We start from the raw sequence: 27484 nt of genomic DNA on the forward strand, positions 1-27484 counted from the left end.
CTGCCACTTCTCTCTTGCCCCATCTTCACTGGCCTTCTGTCTCTCCCTCATACTTCCAGGCACGTTCCTTCTTTGTGTGTTAGCCTTTCCCAGGCAATCACATCACTGGCTCTTCACTTTGTCAGGCCCTGCTGAAAGTTCTCATTATCAGTTGGTTTTCTCTGACCTCCCTACATAAAAGAGCCTTCATCCAACACACATGAGACCCCCACTCATTCACACACACACATACATGCACACATACGCATCTCTATTTTCTCCACTTGCTCTGTTACCATTTTTTGATAGCATTTATTGCACGAACGTAGTTGTACATGTGTGCATACGCACAAATACTTTTTTTTGACTTTTTTTCCCCAACTGAAATATGAGCTTCTCAAGAACAGGAAACTTCACCATTTTTTGTGGACTGTTTGATCCCAAGCATATAGAATAGTCCTGGCATGTCATAGGCATCACTAGATATTTGCTGAATGAATAAATTACTAAATGGGTGAGTTTTGGGAGCCTCCTGTATTAAAATTCTGGAGCCTTTTGAAGACTTGCTCTTCTTAGGTGAGTTGAGAAATTTCACCAGTACTAGTACTTACAACTACTTCCATTTAAAGTACTAAGATTTAAGCAGTTGGAAGAGTTCACCATTTGTGAGGTACCTGAGAAAAACTGTTATATAATTAGACTGTTTTCCTGGACTAGTTACAGAATGTCTGAAAGTTTTGTCAAGGGAAAAGTAGGCCCTACCATGTGTGTCTAACATATAGCAATATTTCCAAAGACTTGACTTACTCATGATGATTTAGACAAGGAATGGAAAAGAAAATTGTATCATGTTAACTAAGAAAAAATATATATTTTTAAAGGATTAATTGAAGATGTCAGATCTTTTTCAGGATAAATTCTTTCTGACTAGAACAGGAGACAGTTAACTTCTGAAAAACATCAAGACTGATGATTTTGTCTATATCGCATTGACCTGGAAGCTCAGCCATTCAGACTAATAAATCAGGCAATTTATATTTAATCATTAACTAACTCCTGAGCTGAGCAGCTGTTCAAAATTAGAAATGGGTCACCCCAGCCAGGATGACATTACAGGCAATCTATAATGCATTAGAATAAAATTATAGTGATTTTTAACTGTCTTGAAATTTATTACAGGACATGTTCCAACTCTTAAACCCTTGTTAGCCAATGTCAGTAATGATTTATGTTGCATGGATACTATAGCAAAATTATTGACGATTTCGATAGCCAATCAGTCTATGTTTAGTGAATCTTCAAATTTCAAAGCTGTTTTGGAGAATGAGTTGGGTACATTTTATTGTTTATCCTTTACAAACCAAAAACAACAAAGATGGAAGGTAGGTGAATGAGCGATTCCTCCTGAAAATTAATGGATATGTTGTCTATGGCTGAGGAAGGAAAGTAATAAATTTTATAAAGAGGGCTAGAGAGCTGAAGTTTCTTAGTGTTTAATTATATAGTTAACTTGGGGTGATCTTTAATAAGCAAAGCAGGGAGATCTTGAAACCACTTTGATAACCATTTTCACATGCTAATTTCATGACCTCCGACCTCAGGGTTGTAGATATTAAGATAGCTTGCAGGGAACTGGCATTCCAATCCATTCTGACGTCATTTTTGTTTTCTGTGGTCAATCTACTTTCATGGGGAAAGCAAAATTCCATAGAGTGCTTCTTTGCTTGTACTAACAAATTGCTGATTTTTTTTCAGGTTCTATTAATTTGCATGTTCTTAAAATGTATTTTTAGTGTACATTGAAACAAAATAAATTAGTGAACTACCCTGCATTTCAGTCAATCCATACATATTTATTGCAGTTTTATTCAAATCCAATATTAAGGTCTTCAGATACTTAACCTGTAAATCAGATTTTAAATGGCCATCCAACTAGCTATAAGGACTTCAACAGCGTTCTTGGAGAGTATTGTGAAGTCCTGATTTCCACCTTTTTACATAGATCATAGCTTCCTCCACTGATTTAATGATTATATTAGAAAACTAACCTGAGTTTAGTAACTATCAATGCTACTCTTTAATTAGTAGAATCCAGGATAGATGGCTATTTCAGCTTTATGTTTTAACTAATTAAGAAGAGTTGTGTTTGTCATTTCCCTTTGTCGGTAATCAGACCATTGCCAGCATGTTAAAAATAAGTAAGTAAATAAAAAGTTTGACTAGGGCAGTGTAGTGGGAAGAATGGAGAGCAGCCAGGCTGACATTAAAAAATCCTGACATCAGGCCAGGTGCAGTGGCTCATGCCTGTAATCCCAGCACTTTAGGAGGCCAAGGCAGGTGGATTGCTTGAGCTCATGAGTTTGAGACCAGCCTGGGCAACATGGTGAAGCCCCGTCTCTACAAAAAATACAAAAATTTGCCAGGCGTGGTGGTGCATGCCTGTAGTCCCAGCTACTTGAGAGGCTGAAGTGAGAAGACGGCTTAAGCCCAGGAGGTAAAAGTTGCAATGAGCCAAGATGGTGCTATGGCATTCCAGCACGGGTGATAGAGCCAGACCCTGTCAAATAAATAAATAATCTTAACATCACTCGTTCTTGGCCACAGCTCTTGGTCGTCTTCCATTCCCAGAGGGACAGGGGAGAGACTGTCAGCCTTTCAAGAAGGACCTCAATCATAATGGAAGAGTTGGGATGTCCAGTGAGAAGAGATGTTAAAGAACTAATGTCACTTTGTGATAAACTCCACTGAGGAGAGTATGAGAACTCCATCATAATGATGGGTTTCAAACACATTAAAGATTGTAACAGTCACACCAACCCGTTACACTCTGTTCCTTATAGTGACTGTGTGGAAGGACGTAAACCTTGCCATAAGGTAATTGCATTAAGCATTTGTGGAGTTGACGTTCAGCCTGCAATTACAGCTGAGTAATTTCATCTTTCAGTCAGAGAAGATTCGCTGGGGTCAATCCATTAAGTCCTTTGAAGCTCAAGAGAAGACACTCTGTGGAGATGTTCTTCTCACGGCAGCATTTGTGTCTTACGTCGGACCCTTCACAAGGCAGTATCGCCAGGAGCTGGTGCACTGCAAGTGGGTTCCCTTTCTTCAACAGAAGGTAAGTTCAGTTCCTTACCTTGTCAGCAGGTAGAAAGATCACATTGAAATTTCAGTAGTAAAACCCATGTATATGCCAGGCGCTTTTGGACGTCTGTAATGAGAACTGACCAGAAATTCCATGGTGAAATTGTTTCTCATGTGCTGCAGTTTTTCTTATTTTTACAAAATTCATAATAAATATTTCATTATTTTTAAAAATGTTTTTATTCTATAATACTCATATATATTTTTGGGGTAATGTGATAGTTTGATACCTGTATACAATGTGTAATGGTCAAGTCAGAGTAAATAAGATATCTATCACCTGAAACATTTATTTTTTCTCTGTGTTAAGAACACTATAATTCTTCCTTTCTAGCTATTTGAAATATACAATAAATTATTAACTACAGTTTCCCTACTGTGTTATTGAATACTGGCACTTATTTCTTCTATCTAACTGTATTTTTGTACCTACTAACCAACTTCTCTGCATCCCCTCTCCTCCATTTCCCTCCCTCCGGTTCTCTGGTAACCATCATTCTACTCTCTACCTCCATAAGATCCACCTTTTTAGCTCCCACATGTAAGAACATACGATATTTATCTTTTTGTGCCTGGCTTATTTCACTTAACATAAAGTCCTCCAGTTCCATTTATGTGGCTGGAAATGACAGGATTTCATTGTTTTTATGGCTGAATAGTATTCCATTGTGCTTGTATATCATGTTTTCTTTATCTGCCCATCTGTTGATGGACACTTAGGTTGATTCCGTGTCTTGGCTATTGTGAATAGTGATGCAGTAAACATAGGAGTGCAGGTACCTCTTTGACATACTGATTTCCTTTCTTTTGGGTATATGCTCAGTAGCTAGATTGCTGGATCATATGGTAGTTATTTATTTTTTTGAGGAACCTCCATACTGTTTTCTGTGGTGACTGTACTAATTTAAATTTCCACCAGCAGTATACAAGCTTTCCCTTTTCTCTACATCCTCACCAGCATTTGATATTTCTGTCTTTTTGATAATAGCCATTCTAACTGAGGTGAAATTATATCTCGTTGTGGTTTGGATTTACATTTCCCTGATGACTCGGTGATGTTGAGCATTTTTTCATGTTACCTATTGGCCATTTGTTTATCTTCTTCTGAGAAAAATATCTATTCAAGAACTTTGTCCATTTTACAATCAAGTTTTTTGCTTTATTTGCTATCGAGTTGTTTGAGTTCCTTATGTATTCTGGTTATTGATGCCTTGTTGGGTGAATAGTTTGCAAGTATTTTCTTCTGTTCTGTAGATTATCTTTTCACTCTGTTGGTTGTTTCCTTTGCTGAGCAGAAGCCTTTAGCTTGATACGATCCCACTTTTGCATTTGTTTGTGGTCTTAACCAAAAAATCTTTGCCCAGATGTCCTGAAGCATTTTCCCAATTTTTCCTATAGTTGTTTTATAGTTTCAGGTCTTATATTTAAGTCTTTAATCCATTTTGATTTGATTTTTGGTTTTTGTTTTGTTTTTTGTTTGTTTGTTACATTTTGTTTTTTTGAGACGGAGTTTCCCTCTTGTTGCCCAGGCTGGAGTGCAATGGTTCAGTCTCAGCCCACTACAACCTCCGTCCCCGAGGTTCAAGTGATTCTCCTGCCTCAGCCTCCCAAGTAGCTGGGATTACAGGCACCCGCCACCACACCTGGCTAATTTTTTTGTATTTTTAGTAGAGATAGAGTTTTACCATGTTGCCCAGGCTGGTCTCAAACTCCTGACCTCAGGTGATTCACCCGCCTCAGCCTCCCAAAATGCTGGAATTACAGGTGCGAGCCACTACACCTGGCCTGATTTGATTTTTGCATATGGTGAAAGATGGAAATAGATTTTCTTATTTTAGTGATGGTTTCAACAAGAACATAAAAATTAATTATGTAAACTTTAGAGTTATAGTTGGAAAAGTGCTTTAAACAGAAGTGATAACTGAAATCAAACTCAGATCATCATGTTATTGAATAGCATGAAACTTTTTGTTTTCTTACTAATATTATGGGTTATTTGTTAAAGATTTTTAAAAGACTACTTTCAGACTTAAAGTGTAGCATTTTGTATGTAAGTATAAAGTAGCTTACCCTAAATTTGAAAATTCAAACCCATAAGCAAAGTGAAGTAATAGATTTGCACGATGTAAAATCATCTAGTTTAAGATACTCCTTGTACAAATGAGAAAACTGAGACAGACAAATGACTCCACTTCTGTCATAGAGAATAGAAAATCAGACCTCCTGATTTCCAGGACTCTATTTTCTATACAACACTGTCATCTCAATTGATTAAAACAGATTCTTAGTTTATATATCCAGCCCTTTCTGGAGTATGGAGACAAAGATGGACATGGGCACAGATATTATTAGAAAATTGAAGCACTCACACCTGCTGGTCTCCGTTACTTTAGGGAAGTAGGAAAATGCAGTGCAAGCTGGCCAAACCAAAGGAAATTGAAATCAGAAGAACAGTTTTGAGGAGAGTGGTAAAAATATCAAAAATACCTGTGAAGGGCAACAGGGGAGTAGATGGTAAGAGTCGCCACACAGCTTTAAGAAACCCAAGACGTATTTGGACAAGATAAGTTTAAAGTAATAAAGCTTTCATCAGAATACTCAAAGTCTAGGAGTAAAAAGAGAGGAAAGAGAATGCCAAATCTAGCCAGGTTTATAGGCAGATAAGCCAGAAAGAAAGGAGGTGAGGAAAGTCAAGCAGTGACTAGCAGAAGAGTTAAGAAACGGAAGGAGCATTTTAGGCTGAAAAGAGATGGGAGGTTAGCCAGAAGTTAGTGTTAAAGTATGGTAAAGTTTCCCAAAACCTTAAACACAGAATTGCCACATGATCCAGAAATTCTACTTCTCAGTATATACCCCAAAGAAGTAAAAGTAGGAATTCAAACAGATGTTTGCTTGCCATTGTTTATAGCAGCACTATTCACAGTAGCCAAAAGATGGAAGCGATTCTTGTGTCCATGGACAGAATGGATTTTTAAACATAAGGTATAAATACACAACAGAATGTTATTCAGCCTCAAAAATGAAAGAAATTCTGGTATGTGCTACAACATGGATGAACCTTGTCAATATTAGGCTAACTGAAATTAGCCAGTCACAGCTGGACCTGGTGGCTAATGCCTATAATCCCAGCACTTTGGGAGGCCATGGCGGGCAGATCACTTGAGGTCAGGAGTTCAAGACCAGCCTGGCCAACATGGTGAAACCCCCCCTCTACTAAAAATTAGCCAGGCGTGGTGGTGGGTGCCTGTAATCCAGGCTATTCAGGAGGCTGAGGCAGGAAAATCGCTTAAACCCAAGAGGCGGAAGTTGCAGTGAGCCGAGATCGCGCCACTGTACTCCAGCCTGGGTGACAGAGTGAGATGCCATCTCAAAAAAAAAAAATTAAGCCAAAAAGGACAAATACTTCAAACTTTACGAGGGACCTAGAGCATTCACATTCACAGAGACAGAAAGTGGAATGGTGGTTACCAGGGGCTGGCAGAGGGAGGAATGGGGAGTTATTGTTTAATAGGTATGTTTCAGTTTGGGAACATGAAAAAGTTCTGGAGCTAGATAATGATGATGGTTGTACAACAATGTGAATGTACTTAATGCCACTTGAACTGTACACTTAGAATGGTTAAAATGACAAATTTTATGTTAAGTGTATTTTACCGCAGTAAAACTGTAAATAGTAGGGTAAAGTCCTGGTGTCTTAATAGTATTTAGAGTAAGTGTTATGTTTAAAGATGTGAAAGAGATGTAGACAATCATAATCAAAGAGTTGGGTACAGGAATTTTAGGTTTCAATGATGAAATAATTTCAGATTGTTACAAAGCCTGGGGCTACATTTCCCATCAAAAAAGGAGGTACTCTAATACCCCTCCAAAGACATATCACCATCATGGGGGCTGGGGATGTGCATATCGGAAGCCAGGGATGGGGGTGTTGTATAATCTTCCCTGGTGATTCTGATATCATCCCCTTCCTCCCCCAATTCCCCCAACTGGAATAGAAAGGAAATACAGTGCTTTAACATGAAAGATGTCAAGGCCAGAGAGTGGAATCATCATCTACATGGGCACTGAGGTTGTCAAGGATTGATAGCAGAACTTGGAAAGGCGAGAAAGACCAATAGCTATATCATTCATAAGACGGGGAAATAGATTGGAGATTGTATATCTGGAGTCCATGGGTCTTAAAGGTGGCATTTTGACTTAAGGATGGAAGAATCATGATTTGGGTTGACTTACAGGGAAGAAAGAGGAATGGCAACTCTTTCCCACACCCACTTTTCAGTAATGGGATTAAGAAAATGAACTGTCCGCCGGGTGTGGTGGCTCACGTCTCCCAGTGCTTTGGGAGGCCAAGGCAAGAGGATCTCTTGAGGCCAGGAGTTTGATACCAGCCTGGGCTACACAGTGAGACACTATCTATATGAAAAAAAAATTTTTTTAAACCCAGCCAGGTGTGGTGGCAAAGAGGCTGAGGAGGGAGGATCACTTGAGCTCAGGAGTTAGAGGTTACAGCAAGCTATGATGGCACCACTGAACTCAAGGCTGGGTGACAGAGTGAGACCTTATTTCAAAAAGAAAGAAAAGAGAGAGAGAGAGGTGGGAAGGGAGGAAAATGAACTCTTTCCACTTCAGAAGGCCCTCAAGTGAAATGAGACTCTAGAACAATGGCTCTTGCACCCCAGCCTCCTGTTAAAATCATGTGAGAGGGAACTTTTGAAATGCATTGATGCCTGTTGATGCTGAATCACTTGGGGGAAGGGCCAGGCCTCTTGGCAGCTTTTTAAAGCTCTCTCGTAAGTCCAGTATCCAGCCTGGGGTTGACGGCCATTACCCTTGGGGGAGAGCCTGGTTTTGCTTAAGACAAGCAGGTAGAGAAGATAAGGCAATTTGGTCCAAACAAGACTAAGATACTAAAGGGTATGGGGGAAGGGTTGTCAGAAAGTAAACCATGGGGCATGAGTTTGAGGGATGGGACAGGGAGCAAACAGTAACACAGAGGGTAGTGGCTGAAAAGGACAGGGACTGTGGGCATACATGGCCTTGAGGGTTCAAATTACACTGTTTTCCAAAGTTGTTTCCATCCAAAGTTGTTGTTTGCTGGGCAGATGGACAGAGTCATAGGCAAGTTCAAGGCAGCCTTTGCACTCCACTCATTGCTTTGACCCAGCAGTTTATAGACAGAGCAAATACATGGAGTTATTAGTGCCAATAATTAGTTATTAGTTATTAATTAGTTATTACAAGCACTAATGCTAAGCCTCTGTGTCCTAAGCAATAAAATAGAGATATCTACCTTGCACAACTCTCGTAAGGGTTAAATGAAAAAATGGAAAGAATGAATCTATATGAATAAATTTTGTGAACAGGTAAAGCCTTACATAAACATGAGTTGTTACGTTACTGTAACATTAGGAGAAACTGGCAGTATTACCTCCACATGAAATTACCCTTTTTTCTTACGAATATGCCAGTTGGTCAGTTTTTAGAGGCCAGATGGGCATTTGGTGTTATAACTAATTTCACTTTGGCTCGTGGCGTGTGCTTCCAGCCTTGTCTTTTCTCTCTAGCAAATGCTTCTTTTCCAAAGAGTGAGCCTCCTTTTTTGTTTCAGCTCCACCTCATAGTAACATCCTGACTCACAACATGTTGACTCTACTTAATAGAGCAATTAGATGGAGCCTTACAACAGTCTGACTCTAGAAGCAGACTTTGAACTTAAAGGGTTCCCTCTTTGCACGTGGTTTCCAAACCCATTTTCCTTGCTGCAGACTCCAAGAAATTCTGAAAAGACAAGTTAATTGTAATAAAAAGAAGGTATACTCTAATATGTCACTTAATGAAGGGGATATGTTCTGAGAAATGTCTTTTGGTGTACTTGCATAGACCTAGATGAGACAGCCTATTACACACCTAGGCTACATGGCATAGCCTATTGCTCCTAGGCTACAAACCTGCACAGCATGTTATTTTATTGAATGCTGTAGGCAATTGTAGCACAATGGTAAGTATTTGTGCATCTAAATCTATCCAAATATAGAAAAGATATACAAAAAATATAGCATAAAAGACTAAAATTGGTACACCTGCATAGAACACCTATCGCGAATGGAGCATGCAGAACTAGAAATTGCTCTGGTTTAGTCAGTGAGTGAATGTGAAGGCCTAGGACATTACTGTATACGACTGTAGACTTTGTAAACACTCTACACTTAGCCTACACAAAATTTATTTTATTTATTTATTTTTTTTATTTTTTTATTTTTATTTTTTATACTTTAAGTTTTAGGGTACATGTGCACATTGTGCAGGTTAGTTACATATGTATACATGTGCCATGCTGGTGCGCTGCACCCACTAACTCGTCATCTAGCATTAGGTATATCTCCCAATGCTATCCCTCCCCCCTCCCCCCACCCCACCACAGTCCCCAGAGTGTGATGTTCCCCTTCCTGTGTCCATGTGATCTCATTGTTCAATTCCCACCTATTAGTGAGAATATGCGGTGTTTGGTTTTTTCACAAAATTTATTTTTAAAATAATGTAATTGTACTACAACATTATGATGGCTACAGTGTCACTAGGTGATAGGAATTTTTCGGCTCCATTATAATCTTATGAAACCACTGTTGTATATGCTGTCCATCATTAACCAAAATATCATATGGCGCTTGCCTGTATATGAAATGATGCTTATTTTCCTCACCCTACACTTAGGTTAATATTAATGTGAAAATGATGCCTGTATTATAACTATCAAAAAATATTTTTATGAAAAAAATTCTGTATGTAGCTATGCTGCTGGTTATTTGGACACAATACTATTAAAACATCCTAAAAATTTGAGTCTCAAAGTAGTCACTATAGTTATGATATTCTTTAATGTAGGTGTCTTCATTTATATTAAGATGGGTTTTATTTCTTCATTTATATTGAACTGAGTTTTATTTCCCCTACTGAGCAGGAAAAAAGGGGGAGATTGGTATTCTCTTTGATCCCTGGCTCTCTACTCTGCACAGAGTAGGTACTCAAACTATTGATTTTGGATATGAGATCTGCAGGTGCCCCTTCTGTTAGTCCTTTTAGCTTCAGAAATCAAAGTTACAGCCCCCAATTGTTTCAGCTGTTTGTATTAAGTAGAAGGTAACAAATTAAAGCACATACCTCTTGCAGGTAGAAGAGTGCTTATTCTAAAAGATCAAATTGCCTGTGTCTCTAAGGGAACTGTGTATCAAGTCAGATATCAAGACTTGTTCAATATCACTCGGAGATAGGGTTTGATTCATTTTTAAGATAGCATTGTAGTCAGAGGCAGTAAGAATATTGTGCTACTTTTCCTATATTCATATCAAATTGCATCCCAGCCTTAATGTGGGAATCCTTTAAGCATTTTGTTTTGAAGCTCTGTGACAAACCAATGAACTAAACTGTTAATGCTGATAAAGCCTCCCCTACCTACTACAGGTAGGGTTCTTACTACAGTCTCTTATGGAGGCATGCTTCCACGTTAACCACCCCACCAAGCTAGGTGGCTAGCTAGGTTTTCATCCTGCACATTTTGGTGTCTCTAGACAGTGTTTCATGTACATAGAAAATGCTCAATAAATGTTTGGTGATTGATGACTGGCGGAGTGAACATATACATTCTTTAATACAATTTTTGCCACAACGTTATTTATTGTTGTCAATTTTTATAAAGAAGTATCCTTATTCTTTAAAATGGATTGCTCTCTCCACCCCACTTGCCCCTCCCTCCTCGATTGCCCCTCCCCAACCCCTTACTTTGCAATGCAATCAAGGCATAGATAATTTCCTCTCAGCCTAGAAGTGACATCCTAAGTTCCTTTGCACAACTGAGGAGTTGATGGTGTTCCAGTGAACTGAATACTTTCCATTAATCCATCCCAGAGAGATAGGTCATCTCTTTGTAGCATTGGTCTATAGAAAAAAAATGAAGTGCCTGAGCAAGATACTGAATTTTAGCATTGCTTATGTGGGGGTGGGGGGCATGGATTGCTCCATGGGCAAATACATTTCTGGTGTCCTGCCATTGTTCTTGGGGTGTAAATTCACTCTTACTAAGTATGGGGCAAAGTCTCTCTCAGTTGAAGCCCAGTAGATGCAGTTGATAAAACCGATGTTGAATCCCACAGTTCACAGAATTCTGAGATGTAAATACTGGATTTATCAAGTCAAATTGCATCTAATGATGAGTTGTGTTTGGCTTCTGAGAATCCACAGAAAATTATCATGTGTTTACCTAGGGTTACTTTCTCATGACTTTGTTCTCTTCTTTTCTTGTCTGTCTTCTCTCTCTGCCACATGACCAATTTGTTGCATTCAACTCTGATTTTAAAGGTTTCCATTCCAATAACCGAAGGCCTGGACTTGATATCCATGTTGACGGATGATGCTACAATTGCCGCCTGGAATAACGAAGGACTGCCCAGTGACAGAATGTCCACCGAAAATGCCGCTATCCTAACACACTGTGAGCGCTGGCCTCTGGTGATAGATCCCCAGCAACAGGGAATTAAGTGGATCAAGAATAAGTATGGAATGGACCTGAAAGTCACACATTTGGGCCAGAAAGGGTATGTGAAGTTTGAAGAGACTGGCTTTCTGTTTACCTGCTGTGAAGTGGGTCTGATTTTTATAAAGGCGTGATGTTTCTTAGACCTCTCCACCACATTGATGTATTACAATTTGGTGCTATTTGTTGATCTGCCTGTTCATGTTTCATATAAAGTATCTCTGTTGAAAAGGCATTCTTGTTGGATGGCACCCAATTATCTGAAGAAGAGATAAGATTGAAGGTTAGAACAAACATTGTGTCTGTGGGGGAAAATATGTAAATTTTCTAAAGCCAAGAATGGGTATATATTATATTCCTTCTCTGGAGTGTTTGGATAGTAACACAAGAATTGTCAAGGGTGCCTCCAGGCTTAATGATGTTGACGGTCATATTTCTAAATCTATACTCTGCCTGTAGAAGGATCTTAACATGGCTACAAGTCCCAACATTGGGTGCCTGAAGTTAATTTATTATCTTAGTCAAGATTTACATGTCACTTTTGAGACCTGAATCTACTCCAAGAATTTCTGTTACTGAGTCATCATGATAATACTGTCTGATAGATAGAAAGCTGTCTTGTATGCAGTTGCTATTCAGTTAATGTTGAATAAATTATTTTAGAACTATGGATATTTCACTTGACCCTTCCATCCTCTTTTTATACGTAGAGTGAAATAAGAAATTTCTGTAGTTATACAAGTAAATGTAGTTCTTAGGCCAGGTACAGTAGCTCATGCCTATAATCCCAGCACTTTAGGAGGCTGATACAGGAGGATTGCTTGAAGCCAGGAATTCAAGACCACCCTGAGCAACATAGTGAGACCCCCATCTGTACCAAAAAAAAAAAAAAAAGTTGCCAGGTATGGTAGTGCCTACCTGTAGTCCCAGCTACTTGAGAGGCTGAGGCAGGAGGATCACTTGAGCCCAGGAGATTGAGGCTACATTGAATCATAAACATGCCGCTGCACTCCAGCCTGGACAACAGAGTGAGACCACCATCTCTATTTTTTTTAATGTAGTTTTTGTTTATCTGAATACTTGGAGAAAATTATTTTTGGTAGGGAGATATTTTGTGGAAAGTAAGACCAAAATAAAATGATAGCTCACCATTTTAAGTGACTAAACTTAAAGGTTTAAAAAAATAAAAGTTTGATCAAGTTTAAAGCATTTAATACATGAAACTTTACTTAAAAAAGAGCCATCGAATGAATTTAAATGTATGATAGTTGGGTAACTTACACTTATTTCAACTACAGTTGCTATTACAAGCAACTAATCTATACATAGATTTATTAGTTCAAACTATTAAATTTCACTTGGAAAATATGACTAAAATGTATCTTAAAATCTCATCTTTAATTTCTGTGTAATCTAGTGGAAGGAAACTACTACTTTATAAAATAGTTTTCTCTAAGTTTGTCCCATTTAGAATATCTACATTAAATATAATTTGATCATTTAAAAATTTTTGAACATTTTGTGCCAATTTACATTTTATTATCTCAAATCCCACTGTATTTTAAGGTTTTTGAATGCCATTGAAACTGCTTTGGCCTTTGGTGATGTCATCTTAATTGAAAATCTCGAGGAAACGATAGATCCAGTCCTGGATCCACTACTTGGCAGGAACACAATTAAAAAAGGAAAGTAAGTATTCTTGAATTTTTAACATATATATCGTGCTAAATGATTTTCAGCAGCAGCATCTCTTTCTTAGCTTCATAGTCAAGCAGTCTATTGAAATCTTAGTTATATTTCTGAGTTTCCATTTCATGCACCTACACTCCAAGACCAAAGCAACTGCAACATTATCCAGACTTTCATACTATTTATTTGATGGATTTAGATTTGTTTTATCCGATTCCTGATTTATGGGCCAAAAAAATGTATTGTTATAAATCTGAGAATCGTTGCCTCTTTTTAAATTTATACCAATGTTTCTCTAACTTCAGTAATTTGCAGAACACCTTGAATAGGGCTGCCTATCTACATATCACTTGTACCCTGTTTAATGTTTTTCTTTAATTAGATTTTAAATCCATTCACTATTTTTTAAAATCAGCCTGGGTTTACTGTGCTAGCTCTGTTTTTTCTAATATACTTAAAATGTAACCATTCAGAAAAGGAGAGTTCATTAGTGGGTCCCTGAAATCATCCCTTATGCCAACAGTAATGGATTGTCAACAACAGAGAAATACTTCCCCCTACCCCTCCAGGAGCTATATGTGACTTTCTAAGAGACTGCCATTCCCCCAAGACAATATACTTTCCAGAACATTCTCTCAGGGGCATTGAAGCCATTTCTGAGGAGTCATCATGTCACTTTCCTATGAATGTGTGAAAGGTCAGGTGCAGCAATTGTGTCTTCAATCAAGTCTGGGTGGGCATAGGGGAAACTGGCACTCCAGAGACTCCTTATGCCTCTTCACACAACCAACATTCACTAGACTTAATTCACTGAATTTCCTTCCCTCTCTTCCTTTTTTCTTCAAAGATATATAATTTCAGAACTTCCCCCACCCTGTTCTTTCTTAACGCCCACGCTCTGCCTCTAAGGTATCTGTCCCCTTTTTCATCACTAGATTATTCTTGTCAATTTTAAGTGGAAATAGGCCTACATCAGGGTGACTAACTTCTTGGTCTCTAACTGATTAGTATGGTACTTATCATACAATCACTAAGTAAATCCATTTAGAGTGACTGACAACTTATAATTGTTTAATAAACCAAAATTTACCCAGGCACACATTTAGAACAATCTAACAAGCCACTTGACAAACTGCAACTCTTAACATAAATATAATTGTAGCTGTGGCTGATGTGTTAAAAATATAGTGTAAAATCTTGAATGTCACTGAAGTGAAATCCTTGTTATTAAGGTTCTGACTCTATTATAAAGACTTAAAATTTTTATCAGTGAAATGCATGTTCTCTGAGCTTCAATTTCAACTTTCAATAGCACAATTTAGGTGTAAGCAATTTGACGACTCTTATTACATATATAGTTGGATAATCACAAATTTCCAAAGGCTGACAAATTTGAGTCATGATTCTCAGTATGGATGTAGTTAACTATCAGTGAGGATTCTAGAGGTCTTCAATTTTAGAAACAGATTTTACATAGAGCTTCAAGTCTTTATCACAAAATATCAGGCCAGAACAGTTTAATTCAAATTAATAATATTTACTGAATATGTACTCTCTGTTAAGCCTTGTAGAATTGATCATATCATTCTTGCATTTCTTTTAAGGCCAAGAAGATTAAAGATAATCTGTTAAGAATGTAACAAATGGTGCTGATTGCATGCAGTTGTCACCTTAATCCTGGCTCCTAAACCCTTATGTGTGGGAACAACCACTTGTTTGAGGGTGAATCTCAACTCTCTATCATCAGCTGTTCCTCCTTCCCTCTTCCATGCAGATGTTTTTAGACTATCTTCACCCAGAGACTATGAGTGCCAGTGGAGTCCTTATATATCCTGTCAGTCATTGAGTAAACCTTCTCTGAGCACTGCTGTATGCCAGGTACTATACTGGGGGCTGCAGATTTAGTGTGATAAGACACAGACCCTGCACTTGAGGAAGCTACACTTCCATAAGGAAAGATAGATCTATAAACAATCAGTGAATGTAAAGCAGAACCGTTGGTGTGGTGATAGGGGTATACATGGCAAGGAGTTGTCAGTTCCATAGTGGAGACTTGGAAAGACTTCTTGGAAAAAATTACCTTTGATTACATTTTGTTTAATGCAAGCCTCAAAAGTTAAGTAGGTATTTGTGAGGTAGACAAGTGGGAAAAGAGAATGCTGGACAGAGAGCCCTAATTTCAAATAGTAAAACACACAAAACAATCCAACAGCTTTGGAGAACTGCAAATAGAATCCAAATGGGTGGAGAGTCTGTGTTGGGGAGGAAGAGAGAAGGATGTGGACTGGGACAGATGAGACTGGAGAGGAGAGCAGGACCCAGAGCACAGACTTCCTTGGTTGATCCCTAGGTTGGCCTTTTGCTATGTGTTGATAATTTCCAACCCCTCCTAAATACACTCAAGGGGCCTGTTTTTATCAGTTACACTAGTTGGTAGTACCAATTGTTTTTAACTAAGGGACCATGCTTTCCTGGAGTCTCCATATTTTCACTTGAGAATCATGATCATAAGTCAGTGGGGAAGCTAGTAAGAACTCTTGAGCACACTGGAAGCAATGTGATCAGATGAACGTTTCTGAAAGTATTGACTGAAGGGGCGTGGACCTAGAGTCAGAGTCTAGTTAGTAAATAATTGCAGTAATCCATTTGAGACATGGTATGAGCCTAAACTTAGGCAGTGACGGTGGAAAGAGTGGAGGGGACAAATCAGTGTGATATCAAGGAGTTAATACCACCAGTTTGTGGTAATTAATTGGATATTATGGTGGGGAAAAAGGAAGATTTAAGGATGTTTTCTTCTGCCTTCTGTCAGGTAAATGATACTGTGCTTTATGGAGAGATGTATATAGGAATAAGAGTAAGTGTAGGGAAAGAACTAATAATTTCTCTTACTAGACATGCAAAGGTTGAGGTACTTCTTTAACACTCATTTCTAAAACAGAAGTCTAAAAAGCAGTTGGATATCTGAGTATGGAGCTTAGTAAAAGGATGTTGGTTGACCACGTAGATTGGGGAATATCTATCTGGAGAAGCAGTTATGCTATCATGGTGGATGTGATTATCTAGGGAGACTCTATACAGCCAGAAAAACAGAGGGTACCCTGTCTTCCCTCTGCTCTTTTCCCATGAGAAAAATGGGGACCCAGAGACATTAATTAATGTCCTCTTGCATACCTTATAGCTATATGAAGTTTATGTGAAAACCTAGTTTCTTAAACAGGTTTTTCTCTTTTTTATGTTTTTTAATTGCTGCGTCATAGTTGTACATATTTTGGGGGTACATGAGATATTTTGATACATGTATACGATGTGTGATGATCAAGTCAGGGTGACTGGGATATCTACCATGTCAAACACTTTTCTTTGTGTTGAAAACATTACAGTTCTTCTCTTCTAGCTATATTAAAATATATAATAAATTATTGGTAACTATAATTTTCCTACTATTCTATTGAATACTAGAATTATTCCTTCTAACTGTATTTTTGTACCCACTAACCAGCTTTTCCTTATCTTCCACCTCCCCCGCCAACTTCTCTTCCTGGCCTCTTGTAACCACCATTCTCCTCTTTGCCTCCATGAGACCCGATTTTTTAGCTCCTGCATATGAGTAAGAAAATGCCATATTTTTCTTTCTGTGCCTGACTTATTTCATTTAACATAATACCCTCCAGTTCCATCCATGTTGCTGCAAATGACAGCTTCATTCCTTTTTATGGATGAATAGTATTTCACTGTGTATATATACCACAATTTCTTTACCCATTTGTATTCATCTGTTTTGCATTGCTATAAAGGAATACCTGCGACTGGGTAATTTATTTATTTATTTTTTTAAAAAAGAGGTTGATTTAACTCATGGTTCTGTAGGCTGTAAAAGAAGCACAGTGCCAGCATCTGCTTCTGGTGAAGCCTCAGGAGGCTCACACTCATGGTGGAAGGTAGACGGGGAGCAGACATGCCACACAGCAAGAAAGGGAGCAATAGAGAGTGGGCAGGAGGAGCCAGGCTCTTTTAAACAACCATATTTCAAAGTAACTCATTCCCACAGGGAGGGAGGACACCAAGCCATTCATGAGAGATCTGCCCCCATGACCCAAACATTTCCCACCAGGCCCACCTCCAACATTGATGGTCACATTTCAACATGAGATTTGGAGAGGACAAATATCCAAACTGTATGACAATTCACCCATTGTTGGACACTCAAAAGGGTTTCTTATCTAGGTTATTGTGAATATTGCTGCAGTGAACATGGGAATGCAGATACTTTTGCAATATACTGATTTCATTTATTTTGGATATATGCCCAGCAGCCATATTGCTGGATCATGTGGCATGACCATGAGGAATCTCTATACTGTTTTCCATAGTGGCTGTACTAATTTACATTCCCACCAACAATGTGCAGGTGTTCCCCTTTCTCACATTTGTTATTTCTTGTCTTTTTGATAACAGCCATTCTAACTGGGATGAGATGGTACCTCACTGTGGTTTTGATTCACATTTCTCTGATGATTAATAATGTTGGGCACATTTCATATACCCGTTGGCCATTTGTATGTCTTCTTTTGAGAAAGATCTACTCAGGTATTTTACCCATTTTTAAATCAGATTATTTGCTTTTTTTTTTTTTTTTTTTTTTTGCTATCGGGTTGAGTTCCTTATATATTCTAGTTATTAATCCTTGATCAGAAGGATAGTTTGCAAATATTTTCTCCCATTCTGTAGGTTGTCTCTTCACTCCATTGATTGTTTCCTTTGTTGTACAGAAGTTGTTTAGCTTGATGTAATCCCATTTGTATATTGTTGCTTTTGTTGCTGTTCTTTTTGAGGTCTTATCCCCAAAATCTTTTAACAAGCTTTTTCAAATAAACAGGCACTACTATCTTTTGATAGGGTTTTTATGAGTGCCATTTTACCAGTCTAACTCTTCCCCCCTCGGTTTTTTCCTAAGCCTCATTTGTTTCCCCATCAGTGTTTTGGAAACTATGTTTCTCATACCTACAGTTTCCTATAACATAGCCCAGGCCTTTCATTTCTTCTTGACGCAGATAATCCCCCCTGCTGTGATATGTTATTTTACTTAACTTTTCTTTTCACAGCCTAAATTCACTATATTTAGGATTTAACTGCTATTTAGCCAATAGCAGTTAAGTGTTAACTGGAAATTTTAATTTTCCTTATTTAATGTCTCCTTTACATAGTATATTTTCCCTGTGTCATTTTGCCATTTTTTTCTCCCCCTTACAATATGCTTAATTTTTTTCACTCATACATAACTTTAATTGATTATAATAAGTTCTTTATGCATAAGAATCATATACTATATGCCTTTAAAAAGATGGTTAACCAAAACAAAAACAGAACAATACGAACATAAAACTTTTATTTCTGTTACTAGGTGGATTAGGTATTCAAATACTAGACAAAAACTAAATATGTTAGTTAAAATATTAAAAACACCTTTCGAAATGTGTTACTGAGTTGACAAAAAGAAAAAGTGCAACTAAAAAGCAGGAACTCCGAGAGACAAGGAACACCAAAGATGGATTCCTTCCTCAGGGTGTGTAAAACTTGATGACCTTGGGGTTCTCTTTTGATGATGTACAAAGCTTGAAAAAGCCTAGAGCCTGTTCAGGATATGCAGTCTGCTAAGAGATTCCTGTATAAAGCTAGAGGACACACCTTCCGTTTAAGGGTAAATTTGTTAAAATTAATAAACACACACAAACAATTGCTAAACTGAGAAAACTTTCCTTTTCTAGCTTGGCACTGAGAAGAGGCAGAAAAAATGTCCTATACTAGCTGCATCCTAGGAGGAGTATTTTGGGTTTAGGGTGTTTTAATTTTATTATTTAATACTGATACCTATAAAATACATAATATATGAAGTTATAAAGCATAATAAATTAGACATGTATCTGCCATTCAAATTATTGCCAATATCCTTTAAGCTACCTTTGTGCTCCCCTCCTTGACAATTCTGCCTCCACTTCCAAAGGTAGCCAATGTTCACATATTGGAATGATGTATCAGTTCCATAAAGCCTAACAGAGAGGACATAGTAAATATTATTTACTTAACATTTTTAATAACATGCATAAAATATATTTTTATTTCAGTCAATAAATATGTATTTAGTCAAGTTTCTAGAATGTGACAGGCATATGAAGATCAAAGATCTGTCCCATTAAAAGATAAATAAAAGATCTAAATAGACATTTCTCCAAAGAACTACGAATAGTCAATAAGCACATGAAAATATGCTCAACATCATTAGTCATCGGGGACATGCAAATCAAAGACATAGGAAGGTGAAGATTCTGAATGTTGCTTATCACTTCATTGTTTTATTTAAAATAATGTTTTAACACGTGTGTATATTCTGAAACAACATATTCGTTTGGAGCTTTATACAAATACCATTATGGTGTATATAGTTTAAAAGGACTTGATTTTTTCCCTCAATCACATGTTTCTAAGATTTAATCTACATTGCTCCTTCTGGCTCTAGTTCTTGCAAATTCGTTACTATAATATTCTTTTTGAAACAGAGTCTTGCTCTGTTATCCAGGCTGGAGTGCAGTGGCGCGATCTTGGCTCATTGCAACCTCCACCTCCCAGGTTCAAGCGATTCTCCTGCCTCAGCCTCCCGAGTAGCTGGAATTACAGGCGCCTGCCACCAGGCCTGGCTAATTTTTGTATTTTTAGTAGAAACAGGTTTCGCCATGTTGACCAGGCTGGTCTCGAACTCCTGACCTTAAATGATCTGCCCACCTTGGCTTCCTAAAGTGCTGAGATTACAGGCATGAGCCACCACACCGGGTCTATTACTGTGATATTCAATGATATGACTGTTCCTCAATTTATTTAGCGTTCTTATTGAAGGCCATTTTGGTTATTTTTAGATGTTTTGCTATTATGAGTGATGCTGCTATGAATATTACTGAATATTCATGTATACATCTACAGGTACACACATTCATGCATACAACTACAGGTACACATAGCAAGATTCTTCAGTGTTTATGTTCTGTAGTGAGATAGTTGGGTTGTAGAACGTATGCACAATCAACTTTAAAAGATAATGCCAAATTGTTTTCCAAAGTGTTTAGAAATGTACATGCTCACTAGTAGTATATAAGAATTGTGGAGTCTTTCAGAGAACTGAGACTTTTATGCTTCTGCTGTTTTTATAATCCAGAAGATTTCCCGCATTTAATACTATTAGCCACCTCTTCCTATGACGAACTATTCCTGCCTCCTTTTTTTTTTCCCACTTTTATTTTTGAATGAACAAATTGAGGGCACTCTAAGCTTTCAAAATAGTTTTGTTACAAATGCTTAAAAAGTGCTTTGATGTTTGGGAGGCCAAGGCAGGCGGATCATGAGGTCAGGAGATCGAGACCAACCTGGCGAACACGGTGAAACCCCTTCTCTACTAAAAATACAAAAAATTAGCTGGGTGTAGTAGCAGGTGCCTGTAGTCCCAGCTACTCGGGAGGCTGAGGCAGGAGAATGGCATGAACCTGGGAGGTGGAGCTCGCAGTGAGCCGAGATGGTGCCACTGCACTCCAGCCTGGGCGAAGGAGTGAGACTCTGTCTCCAAAAAAAAAAAAAAAAAAAAAAAGTGTTTTGATGGAATAGTAGACATTAGAGACTCTGAAAGGTGGACCGTGGGAGGGGAGTGAGGGATAAGAAGTAACCTAATGGGCACAATGTATATTTTTTGGGTGATGGTTACATTGAAAGCACAGACTTCACCACCACACAATATATCCAGGTGACAAAGCTGCACTTGTACCCCATAAATCTATAAAAGTCATTTTCTTAAAAAGCATTTTGAATAAATTTTGATATTTTTGTTATTGCATTATTTTTGCCTGATAAGAAGTATCTTTAAAACAAAATAAAGACTTTCTTATTTCCTCATCTAACTCTTTAAAAGAAAGGAGAGAAACTAAAAAGTATTCATACATATGCAAAGTAGGAGATATGGTAAAATAAAAATTAGATTGGTATGAATAGGAATTATTTTTCTTTTTTCAATGCAATAAAGGGAGAAAATATAAAAGAAAATTAAGGGGAAATGTTGCTATGTATTCATTTAATAATGGAGCTACTGATTTGCAGTGTTATAACAAGAACAGAAAATTTTTGAAAATTAATCTACATGTTTGTAAATTTTATAATGGATCTTCCTGTTTACCTCCAACAATGAACATTTTACTTGATTTCTCTATCCTCTTTTTTTTTTCCTATGTGACTATCTCTATGTAACCTGTGGGTTTACAAACATTTTCCTTGGTATTGTAAAGACAAGAGATAGCATTGAAAAGAGAGAGCCAGGAAAACAACCTACAGGGACTGTTGAGCTGCCACATTCACCCAGAATGTCTTTATCATGTCCTCAAACTCAGGTGGGATAACACCATCCTCCTTTGAGAAACTCACATCCCTCAGAAAGTTTTTGGCTATCAGTAGTGTTTTTGTTTATTCTAGTTCTATTTGTTTGGGGGAGTTGTTGTTGTTGTTGTTTTTTAACCAGTGTTAGTTTATTCCTAATAATGAATGTCTGAGAAATGTTTGTGATAGATATAGCATAGTCCAAAAGTTGAAGTTCATTAATAATTGGAATGTTGTGGAGTATGAAGTAATGAATACTAATTACTCCTTTCATGTCTGACAGCTCCCTGTGGACCAATACATCAGCCCAGACTTTAATTTGGTTCAAGTAATGGTTTCATCAATAGCACATTAAATCTGTGTTTGAGAAGATATACAGGTGAACCTGGCCCACACAGTAGATACCACTGTCATAAAATGGCCACAGGCCGACAACAGCTGGGTAATTACAAATAATTAAATCCACCAAGCTCCAGACAATCCTAATTTTAAATAAAATATATTTTATATCAATCGACAGAAAATGTATCTGGAAAGATTTATCAACATGTAATTTTTCCAAAGCAAATTTACTGGCTTACATATTAGAGAAGTTGCTGATCTGTGAAGCATCTTCATAAAATTCTCTTTAATCTTTCAAATACCCCTAGATATTATTGAATTTTTTAAAATATTATTTAAATATTATTATAATTTTTGAAAGACTGGAGTAACTTTACTGCAATATGTATTTCTGGTTGTTTTGGAGTATATACATATATTATTAAAAGATATTTTATACTTCATTCTGTATTTTTCATACAATTATTATTTTAATAATAGTCTTAAAGTAGCATGCTCTAGAAAGGAACTTAAAATTGGCTAATAGAAATGTTAACTATATGATTTAAAAAATTTATTTTTACAGAAATAGTAAGAGGGAGATGGCATTTTATATTTATTTATTTTATAATGACTAGATTTCCTGAAAGTTATGCTAAGATTAAGAAGAATTGCTTTCAGTTAGCAGGTTTCCAGTTTATTAACTATTACTATGTTTCTGTTCTTGGAGTTGATGCCGTGCAATTATAGTTGACTATAGATCTATTCAAATGAGGACTTAGGTGAGATATAAGATAGAAACATGTGAAATTGAACCCTACACTGTAGTAGAATGTACTTTCTTGAGCTGGAAGCTTACGGATTTTTTTTTTAATTTTATTTATTTATTTATTTATTTTTTTTGAGACAGAGTCTTGCTCTGTCGCCCAGGCTGAAGTGCAGTGGTGTAATCCTGGCTCACTGCAACCTCCACCTCCCAAGTTCAAACAATTCCCCTGCCTCAGCCTCCCAAGCAGCTGAAACTACAGGCATGCGCCACCATGCGCGGCTAATTTTTGTATTTTTAGTAGAGATGGGGTTTCACTATGTTGGTCAGGCTGGTCTTGAACTCCTGACCTCAGGTGATCCACCCTCCTCGGTCTCCCAAAGTGCTGGGATTGCAGGCATGAGCCACCGCGCCTGGCCTAGCTTATGGATTTTAAATAAACTCTAGAGTTATGTAGTTCTCTCATTATTTCCTTTGCTGGTAAGAATAGATTTATTTTCAAGTTCATTCATGCTCTCCTATAATAGACTTCAGCATTCCAGTCTGTTCTAATTTCCAAATTCAAAATAAAATTTAATTGCCACAAATCTCCAACAGCTTTTCTATTCCTAAATTTAGTAGAGTTTTTTTTTCCTTAATAGTGTAATCTTTAGCATTTGCAGATAAAGCATTCTCACATTCAGTCATCTTGGTAATAGTTGTTTGACTTTATCTGAAAATAAATACCAAAGAGGGCTTCAGATAAAGAATCCTCAGATTCTTTTATTTTCTTTTTAAAAAGCAGTCTTCCAATAAAATAACAAACAAATGAAATGTTCTTTGTTTTTGATGCTACATTATGATGTTTAAATATGGATATGTTGAAGCGTGTGTAGGTGTGTATCAAAAGAGAAATAATCTACTTATGACTTTTTTTTTTTTCATTTTTCTGGGTTGTTTTTTTTTTTGCTGTACAATGTTACCTGGACTCCTGAAACACCAATGTTGTTGTTGTTGTTGTTGTTGTTGTTTAATTCTGGTTGAAGTTTGCTTTTATCTTAGAAGGACGTGTTGGTTATATTAACTGTATGAAGCAGCAAGACAATTAACTCATTTCTATTCAGGGTTTTCTTTCCTTCTTTTCCTTGAGCGTCTTGCCAGCTGTGCAGCTTTCAACCAAAACCTTTCTTCGGGAAATGGGTTTGACCAACTTGCACAGCCCTTCCCGCTGAGGTTGCTAAGTAACAACTCCCCTCTTGTGGTTTGCTACGTTTGCTACACCTGATCTTTTCCGCTGCACTCTTGACTGTAGCTGTTGGAACTCCCAAGTCTAATCTAGAAGCTTTTAATTTTAAACAGCAGGATGTGCAGTAAAGCTTTTAGATGTCCATTGAAAAGTTTATTTCTTCTCCTAAATGTGTTTCCCCCCACCCCCCGCCAATTAGTAGGCTATATTATTTGCTTATCTTAAAAAGCAGCTACTATCTCTTTACCTTGACAAAATGGCTCTGATGAAGCCTCCAGAATGGAATTTCTCCTATTCAGAGAACATGTTGGCTATCTGAATTGTCCAACTTAGAGTGAGAACCTTCAGTATAATAGTACAATATCTTAGGAAATCTCTCTCCAAACAGCAGGTTTTGCAAATCTTTTGAAAAGATTCCTACTGCAGCCATTTCTAATAAAGCCACTTCTAATAAAGACTCTGGTCTACCACAATAGTAAGTCTTGATTCCAAATTAAATATGTTGCTTTCCATGTTTGGTTTTAGATGGCAATGAAAAATAGTGATGGTGTTTGTTCAGGTACTCAGAGTATCTGATAGCTAAATAAATGCATTTTGGTTTTGATAATCAATACTGATGACATTTCCAACAGTAACTATACTAAATCTTGAGAACGATTCCAATAAAAGTAAAAGGGGCGTCATTCGTTTTCAGATGAAGATTTTAGAAATAAGAATTTCAGATAATAATCTCTAAATTGAAATTCTCATCTTGGTTATATTAAGATAATGGTTCCTCTCTCAGCTCACAGAGATTCTTGTTTTCAGGAAACTGATAATTGGGTACAGTGTTTGAATTGTTCTGTCACAGAAATACTTTGAAAACTAGCCAAGAAATCATTCCCAAGTGTTTTTAACGTGATTTGCATAGCTATCCTCCAACAGTAATGACTTTCCGTGATTTGAAGAAGTTAGTCATCTTTTTGTCCCAGGACACTCACTTTTTGGCTGGGTTTTGAATAAACATTGAAAGCATTTTGATAGTCCCAGTGTACCTGGCTTTTATGCATATCTGACGTATGAAAGGTTAATTTATAGATGATACATATTTGAAGATGGTTGTCATTATTATAAAATAATTCATTTGGTTAACTAGCAAACATTTTGGCACACTTAATACATTTTCTTTCCCTGAGAGCTAAACAATAGAAAACTTTTATATAAGTTGAATGATTTATTGTAAAAAATGTTATGAATTAATAATTCAATTTATGAATCTATTGACCAGAAATTATAGATCTCAGATGAGGATTTGATACTTCGGTAGTTGTTGCTATTCTCCTTCATAAACAAGGGCAGAGTTTCTGACCAAAGACTAGTAGGGCGTGTGCTCTGAACTGTGTCTGTTGTTTTTCTCTAGTGGCAGTCAATTGTTACTGAGTCGATCATATTCTCTCAGTACCCTCTTGTGATAGAAAGTCAGCCAGGTTGACAGAGGCTGACATTATAGGCTGCCACTGTCAGAGCAAATTAACCTGCAATGTTATGCAGTGAAATGAACTTTATACTAGGAGTCTAGAGACCCAGGTTCTAGTCCCAGCTCTGCCTCTAAGCTAAGCCACCTTGGCCAAGCCATAAACTCTTTAGGTCCATAAAAAAAAAATCAGTTGAGTGATCTCTAGTGGCTCTTCTTGATCTAATATTATGCTCTGCTAGATGAAACAGCATGTTTTTTACTCCCCCCATGTCCTAGCCAATTAAACCATTTGTACTCAGAAAAATAGGAGTACATATTATATTTATGTACTCATAAATATAATAGGTACTGAGTACAAATATATGGTATTTGTACTCAGAAAAATAATTTTATTTCTGTTCTGAGATTACTTAAGCAGCTTCTCATCTCCAAACCAGCAAATCTCAGCCAGTGGGAAGAGACAGAGGAGGAGCTCAATCCTGCAAAGGGATGTATAAAAATCCTATGGGAGCAGCCCCATGCCAGATTTGGAGATTCACACCCACTTGACTCTCAGTGTGATGCGGTGACAAGGGCCAGTGTAATTTGTTCCTGTGGGGAGTGGAGCTGGAAGATGGATTAAGGTTAACCTCTGTTTTAAGAAAGTAGCCACACTTCCAAATTTTATGTTGCTCTTCACACCTGCTGTTGCTCCTATTTGGAATTTAAGTTCAAGAGCTCATAGCTACCTTCAGTGTTCTAGAAGTCATAACCTCTGGATTCATGTCTTTCACAGAAACAACAAAGTGATTCTGTTTGCTTTTCCCAACCCTCTGGTTAACTTTGTAGCTTTTTGATCCTTCAAGTCATGAGAGAACATTAGCAGTCTGTTTAATTTTCCCAGATAGGAAATTAACCAAAAATTAATTTAGCAGCAATGATAAAACCCACTGAGTCATTATATAATTTTTGCCTTTCATAGATCATAAACACCCCAATTGAGGATAATTTACTATCCCTGGGAAATCTAAACATATCAAATAGTGTTTCAGAGCGAGATGTAAAACCCAGTTTTATAGGCAGGCATCCTTCTCCTTTCCAACAGCATGGCAGCATCCTCCCCCCCTCTATTAACCTCTGTTTTCACAGAGAAAATCACACCTGTTCCCCAAGCAGATACATTTCTGCTTTTCAAACTGGAATCCTGAATGCTTCAGGATATACGTAAATATGCAAGAGAGACACAGAGCAAGGAAGTCATCCATGAAGCATCTTATGGAGGTTAACTCAGATACTTGATTAAACATTTAACCAGTTAAAAGCTTCTATTGGCCAGGCGCAGTGGCTCACGCCTGTAATCCCAGCACTTTGGGAGGCTGAGACGGGTGGATCACCTGAGGTCAGGATTTGAGACCAGCTTGACCAACAAGGTGAAACTCCGTCTCTGCTAAAAATATAAAAATTAGCCAGGTGTGGTGGCAGGCACCTGTAGTCCCAGCTACTCAGGAGGCTGAGACAGGAGAATTGCTTGAACCCAGGAGGCAGAGCTTGCAATGAGCTGAGATTGCACCACTGCACTGCAGCCTGGGTGACAGAGTGAGACTCCATCTCAAAAAAAAAAAAAGCTTCTGTCACTTGCACCCAGAAGCAAAATTGTGAGAACCTCATGCTTCTTTTAATTGGGGCATTTAGTCCGTTTACATTTAAGGTTAATATTGTTATGTATGAATTTGATCCTGTCATTATGATGCTAGCTGGTTGTTTTGCCTGTTAGTTGATGCAGTTTCTTCATAATGTCGACGGTCTTTACAATTTGGCATGTTTTTGCAGTGGCTGGCACCGGTTGTTCCTTTCCATGTTTAGTGCTTCCTTCAGGAAAGGCCTGGTGGTGACAAAATCTCTCAGCATTTGCTTGTCTGTAAAGGATTTTATTTCTCCTTCTCTTATGAAGCTTAGTTTGGCTGGCTTTCCATTTGCTTGGTAAATGTTCCT

At 37.5% G+C, this 27484-nt stretch overlaps 1 protein-coding gene across 1 annotated transcript in view; it reads left to right on the plus strand.

Annotated features, from left to right (window-relative positions):
• Window positions 1-27484, plus strand: part of DNAH11 (dynein axonemal heavy chain 11) — a 363428-nt gene that overhangs the window by 267268 nt on the left and 68676 nt on the right. The window contains exons 63-65 of the mRNA XM_063815260.1: window positions 2924-3094; window positions 11473-11708; window positions 13214-13336. Of these exons, the coding sequence (XP_063671330.1) occupies window positions 2924-3094; window positions 11473-11708; window positions 13214-13336 (530 nt within the window). The remainder of the gene's footprint in view (window positions 1-2923; window positions 3095-11472; window positions 11709-13213; window positions 13337-27484) is intronic.

This window comes from Pan troglodytes, chromosome 6 (genome assembly GCF_028858775.2).
Source record: "Pan troglodytes isolate AG18354 chromosome 6, NHGRI_mPanTro3-v2.0_pri, whole genome shotgun sequence".
Classification (NCBI taxonomy): domain Eukaryota; kingdom Metazoa; phylum Chordata; class Mammalia; order Primates; family Hominidae; genus Pan; species Pan troglodytes.